At 52.6% G+C, this 6,517-nt stretch overlaps 1 protein-coding gene across 1 annotated transcript; it reads right to left on the bottom strand.

Moving 5' to 3' along the window:
• Positions 1 to 1,666: 1,666 nt before the first annotated feature.
• On the bottom strand, positions 1,667 to 4,918 carry LOC124788954 (serine/arginine repetitive matrix protein 1-like). The gene is made up of 2 exons (XM_047256242.1): positions 4,645 to 4,918; positions 1,667 to 2,346 (listed from the first exon to the last, which is right to left on the bottom strand). The coding sequence occupies exons 1-2, from the start codon at positions 4,916 to 4,918 to the stop codon at positions 1,667 to 1,669; spliced, it is 954 nt and encodes a 317-aa protein (XP_047112198.1).
• Between the last annotated feature and the right edge of the window lie 1,599 nt (positions 4,919 to 6,517).

Genomic DNA, 6,517 nt, shown 5'->3' with positions numbered 1-6,517 from the left:
TCGGCATTGAGGAGGGTGAGCGGTCTGTAACTCGTGACCATCGAACCACGGGCTGGTTTGTGGACTGGTATAATGATGCCCTCAGCAAAGGCGGGTGGGATTGCTTGGTCAGATGTTATCAGTTCTTGATACATAGTCGTCCACCGTGGGGCCATGAGGTCCCGAAAGGTACGGTAAAACTCAATCGGTAAGCCGTCAATGCCGGGCGATCTGTTGACTGCACCCTTGGCGATTGCGTTGTTGACTTCGTCTAGCGTGACCGCCACTGTCAAAGCATCCGCCTCCGTGTGGGGGAGGGTGCACGTGACGTAATGCAAAATGGAGTCGTCTGCTGCAGTTTCAGCGTCGTCATCACTATAAGTACGACGGTAGTGCTCGACGAATGCGCGGACGATGTCATTCTGAGTGGTCACCTGCGTTCCATGGGGCGTGGTCAGTGTGCTGATGATCTGCCGACGACGCCTTCGTTTGTCGGACACTATATCATGCTTGGATGGAATTTCTAAATCCGCGTGATCGTGGCGCCGCGTCCGTATCACGACTCCTTGCAGTTTCCAGCGTGCCAGCGCAATTATCTTCGCCTTAGTTCTTTGCCGTTCCAACTGGTTGTCCGGGGTTGGCGGTTGAGCATCCAGATCTCGGAGAATCGCGTAATAGAAGTCAACAGTGGTGCGATGCCAGTCGGCCATGTCCTTCCCGTATCTCATCAGTGTCCTCCGGATCGCCGGCTTGGCGCAGTCCAACCACCATGTCAATGTCGAGTGGTAGCGGGGAAGGCGTCGTTCGCAGGCTGTCCACGTTTCAGTGACTTGTTGGCGACACGCCAGGTCATGCAAGTGTGAGGTATTGAGTTTCCATGGCGCACGGCTGCGCCATACTGATTGCGGCGGATGGAGGACCGTACAGACGTAGGTGCAATGGTCGGAAAAGGCCAGCGACCAGCGTTCGGCGCCCCGTATCGCAGATCTAAGAGTTTGTGAAACATATATCCTGTCTAGTCGGCTTGCGGAATGACTTGTAAGAAAGGTATGGCCAGAAAGGTCGCCATGTTGTACTTCCCAGGTATCGTGAAGCAGGAGGTCTCGCACCACTATACGTAGCTCCTGGCATGTAGTATAGTGGGGAATCTGATCTTTAGGATGCAGAACGCAGTTAAAATCACCTCCTAGCAGGCAATGGTCATAACGCCCTAAAAACAGGGGAGCGATTTCCTCGGAATAAAACTGGGCTCTTTCATGCCGTCGGTCGGTGCCTGAGGGAGCGTAGACATTAATGATGCGTGTCCCCATGGCAGTGAGTGCCATGCCCCGAGCTGATGGAAGGAAGGCGACATCGGTCAGAGAAATCCCGTGGCGGACGTAGATGGCCACCCCGCGGCCCATAGGATCACTCGCGGAGGCGTGGGCGGTATAGCCATTGATATCCGGGAGACTAGCCAAGTGAACTTCCTGCAGAAGGGCGAAATCAATATCCGAAGCCCAGAACATCTCCTGCATAAGGCGGATTTTCACCCTGGAACGGATGTTGTTGGTGTTGATGGTTGCTATCCGGTAGGGTTGGTGTCGGATTGCTGCAGGCTGGTCCACTCCGCCGTCCGCGCAAGGGTGTGGGCGTCGCAGCGGAACGTTATCCCGCTGGCCCTCAGGGGAGTCTGGGGAGAGTATGATTAGTGGTGCGGCCGTGACGGCGCAGGGTCCCGTAACGGCTCCTGCTCCGTGACCTCCTCCTCGTGCCACGCCGTGGAAGCAGAAACTGGTGTATCGTCCATTTTGTCGGCAGAAGATATTGTAATTGTGCGTGGTGTAGTGTCGCCTGTGATACGTTCATGATTTAGTTCAGCGTCAGCACGGGGCGCAGGCACACCGATAGATGTCTCCGCGCTCATTACGTCTTCGTCAGCAGTAGCGGGTTCTGAGGCCTCGTGCTGGTCGACGGTTACGTCCTCCTCGACTTGTAACGTCTCCTCTTGGCCGGAAACTGTGCGACGTCTTCGCTTGCGACGTTTCGGGGAACGTTGTTTCCTTGTGCGACCCTCCGTGTCCGACGACGGAAGGGAGTCGCGTCGTTCTGGCAGAACGGCCGCTGTAGGAACGATGAGCGAGTCGATCTCCATCGTGTTTCCGAGATCAGGGTCAACGTCTGGTTGCGCCGGCATCTTCGGAGCGGCGTCAATGGCCGGCCGAGGTGGCGGGTCGTCCGAGGCGCTCGCCGTCGGTGTCTGGTCGGACTCGTTGGTGGCGTCGTTTGTGGTGACCGGGCGACGTTGCAAAGTGGTAGGAGAAGCCAGAGCAGCGGCATAGGTCACCGGTAGCACTGTAGGTTGCGACGTGGGTGGTTCTTCGGCAGCTGGAAGTTGCGTAATACACCGTTGTAGGCATTCGGATCTAAGGTGGCCTTCTTTGCCGCACCCGGAACAGGTCCGAGGCTGGCCATCGTATATAATTATGGCACGGCATCCGCCGATCTGTAAGTAGGACGGGACGTGGCTTCGGAGATCTATGGTGACCTGTCGGACCCCGTTTAGGACAGGATACGTCCGAAACTGTGTCCACTTCTCCGCAGTGTGGCCGTGGACTGTGCCGTATGGGCATAGTGCCGCGACGACTTCCTCAGCTGGAAGTTCGAATGGCAATTCGAAAATGCGTATCGGTCGCATACCTAAGCCTGCGTGGTAGACGTTTACCTCCCCCACATTGCCATCAGCGTGACAGAAGCGGAGCCCCTGTTTGGTCTCACGTAGTATGCGTTCGCACGCCGCGTCGTTAATGATTTTCACATAGACCGTGCTGCTCACGATGGACAAATGTAGCCGATAATATCGGTCGTCGGGATCTTCACTTCCTCTCGCAGAAAACGCTCCACCTCGAGTGCTTTGGGTCGGGCATAATCGTTGCAGAAAGTAAATCGGAGTGTTGATTTACGGTAACGGTTCGCCATGGATCGTACAAGGTAAGCCGGCACTTAAGCAACGGCCGTCAGAAAGTAAACAAGGCGAGCTCGCGCGCCGCACGAAGTCAACACGTACGCGGCCGCTCTGTTGCCCTGCCGAAGGCAGACTGCTACCATCTGAGCTACTGAAGCACGACTCACGCCCGGTCCTCACAGCTTTACTTCTGCCAGTATCTCGTCTCCTACCTTCCAAACTTCGGTAGCTCAGATGGTAGAGCACTTGACCGCGAAAGGCAGAGGTTCCGAGTTCGAGTTCGAGTCTCGGTCGGTGCAGACAGTTTTAATCTGCCAGAAAGTTTCATATCAGCGCACACTCCGATGCAGAGTGAAAATCTCATTCTGGACACATACAAAACAATTGTTAATTTTACTCATTTTCATGGACAACTTACGCCACCAAAAATTTAATTATTGTAAAACTGTTTTTACAAAAAGACAATTTCCCTGTACCTCCTATGGATTCTGATTTCGCTGTACTGAACAAGTTAAAGGAAACACTCTTTATGTGTAGGTAACTTCGCTTCTAAGCGGCGTATCAAGATTTTAGCTCAGATCTCCAGCGGTACAACTATGAAAACCGCATCCAGTTTCGTGTATTAGTTTCTGCGTGATGAGCGGACAAACATACTGACTGACAGACAGACGGACAAAGGGAAAAACAAATATTCTAAAAATAATTATTTTGGCATCTACTGCTGTTATAAAGACCCCACATATTAAGTTTTCTTAAATATCTTCTATGTACAGTGTGAGGGGTCCACTTGTACGTGAGTCCTATTTTCTAATATATTCCATGAGAAATGACATGAAATAGTTATCGCATGTAGAAGAGATTGTATCTTTGACACCACTGCACCAAAGATGTTGCCTGAGGGGTAGAATCGATTGTAAGTAGGGGTGAGCAGAGCGCAGGAGCAGTTGTCATTGCACTCTGTTAAAGGTAGGATGTAAGACTTTAAGCTAGTGGCTAGTGAGAACTTAGCTGTTGGCCTACGTACGCAGAATAATACAGTTTTGTAAGGTAATGAAATTTTGTATATTTAATTATAACTATGCGGAAACGCAATGTGGATTTTGCTAATTCTAACAGTATCGTCCCTTGAAAGTAGGAACCAAGGATCTTCCATCAGGTTTAATGTATAGGTTTGTCAGGTATACCCGATTTGTAATATTTTGAGTATTTTGTAAAACTGATACAAGGAAGTTAAATTTTGGAATCTATTTGTCAAATCATGTCAGACCTTTTGTCATGTAACAATCCCGGTATTGTTAATTACGTTAGTAAGTCAGAATAGTAGAACAGTTCAGAAGTTCACTTATTTTGAAGTTCATGTAAAATGTTTCATATCAGACTTTGTGACGGAGAAACTTTATTTTCAATACAAGTTTCTAACTGAACCATTCAGCCTTAACATATCTTTTGTATCCCGCCTGGAAGGCGGCGCGTGGGTAGGAGCAGGAAAAGGTAAAACACGTCGGTACTGCTTGTCAAATGTAAATCACCTTTAGCAAGAAGAACACATAACTTTGCAATGTGGTGTGAAGTGTCCAGGCCGTCTGCTCTTCATCAAATGGGGAGAATCTCCAGTGGTGCCCGTAGAGCTGAACAGCGGCTGCTAGAGGGCGCTGTCGTCATTGTCTGTCGTAGTGCCAACTAAACTGGCCGCTACGCCGTGGCATCCTAGCTATCGATACCACATCCCTCTTTCCTGAAACGGCGCACCGTCGCTGAGTATGGCTTCCGACGGCGGGTGTAGGGACCCAGGGGCGGTGCAGCTGAGGGGGTGGACAGCGGAACTGCCGGGGCGTGCTGCCCACCCACAACCCTGAATTGCTCGTGAGGGGGCGAGGAAAACGCCCTGTGGAGAAACTGCCGAGGCTGTGTACTGCCACTGGGTATGCTCGGATGAGGAGGCGGAGCAATGACCTCCACGGGCGACGGCGGCGGGACGGCAGCCTCAGCGTCCATCGATTCTGGCACCGCGGAGGAACAGGGCGGCGGCGGTGGCGGCGGCCGGAGGTGGGGCCGTGGAGGCGGCGAGAGGCGTCCGCCCGGTGCAGGTGACCGGACCGGAAGTGGCGACGACGGCAGGCGCTACCGCGGCGGAGGCGCCGTCGGTGGAGTCGTGGGCTGCGGTGGCGGAAGCCGCGAAGCCTCCAATTCTGCCGGAAAACAACCAGCGCCAGAAAACCGAGGATTGCATAGACGAATCTGGTTCCGGTGTCGCTTGACACTGCCGGAGGGGCCAGAAATGAGAAATAAGTCGCGGCCAAGCCGGCGAAGAATGCGCCCCTGCTCCCAGCGCTGACTGCCAGAGAAAACGCGATAGAACACCAAAGCATGCGGCGCCAAGCCAGAACGAGGCGAACTGCGGGAGCGCGCGGCGGCGGGTGCAATAGCTGCAGGAGCGACCGATGGGCGCGGCCGTGTAGCAATTCCGCTGGGGTACGGGTGCCGCGTGGTTGAGAGCGATAGGAAGCATTGAAAGTCCAGAGCGCGCGCTAGCCAGAGTGCGTGGCGCGCAACTTGCTCATCTGCGATTTAAATGTACACACAAAGCGTTCAGCCTCGCCGTTCTACTGGGGTGGAACAGGGCTGAGGTCAGATGGCGAATGCCATTAGCAGCACAGAACGCTTCAAACTCTGAGGACACGAATTGTGGGCCATTGTCGGAGACGATAACTTCAGGAAGGCCCTCAATGCAAAAAATAGATGTCAATGCCCGAATAGTACTGGCAGATGTGGTAGAAGACATAGGTGCAACAAAAGGAAAGTTGCTGTACGCATCAATAACTGTCAACCAGCGAGTGTCCCAGTAAGGACCAGCAAAATCAATATGAACGCACTCCCAAGGCGTAGTAGGCGTCGCCACGCAAAGAAGCGCTGGGGGGGGGGGGGGGGGGGGGGGAGCAGATTGATGATCCACGCAAGAGCGACAGTTAGCAAGCAAAGTCTCAATTTGTTTATCAATGCCGACCCATGTGCAGTTACGACGCGCTAATTGTTTCGTCCGTACTATACCCCAATGAGCAGCGTGCAGCACTCTGAGGATTTCCGACTGCAACGAGCGAGGTACAACCACACGAGGCTGATCATTGTCAGTTCGTAACAAGATAACACCGTGGTGTAAAGAAACGTTGTGACGTTGCACAAAGTAACGTCGAACCAGTGGATCACGAATCTGCATAGCAGATGGAGGCCATTGAGTAAGAATATATTGCAAAAGAATCTGCAAAGAAGCATCGGGGACTGTTGCGGAAGCAATGCGACGAAAATCCACCGGAAAATCATCGGCTAATTTCTAATCTTGCGAATCAATTAACGTGCATGACAATTCGGAAGAACCAAACACTGCGTCAGGACCGATAGGTAGACGAGACAAAGCGTGAGCATAGCCATGCTGGACTGTAGGCCGACACAAAATTTCGTAATTGTAGTTAGACAAAAACAAAGACCAACGTTGCAACTTTTGCGCAGTACGGGCTGGAACTAGCTTTGACGGGTGAAACAACGACGACAAAGGCTTATGGTCAGTGGCCAAATAGAACTTGCGACCGTACAGAAAAT

Source organism: Schistocerca piceifrons, chromosome 3, assembly GCF_021461385.2.
Source record: "Schistocerca piceifrons isolate TAMUIC-IGC-003096 chromosome 3, iqSchPice1.1, whole genome shotgun sequence".
NCBI lineage: Eukaryota > Metazoa > Arthropoda > Insecta > Orthoptera > Acrididae > Schistocerca > Schistocerca piceifrons.
This window is presented reverse-complemented; position numbering and strand designations above follow the sequence as displayed.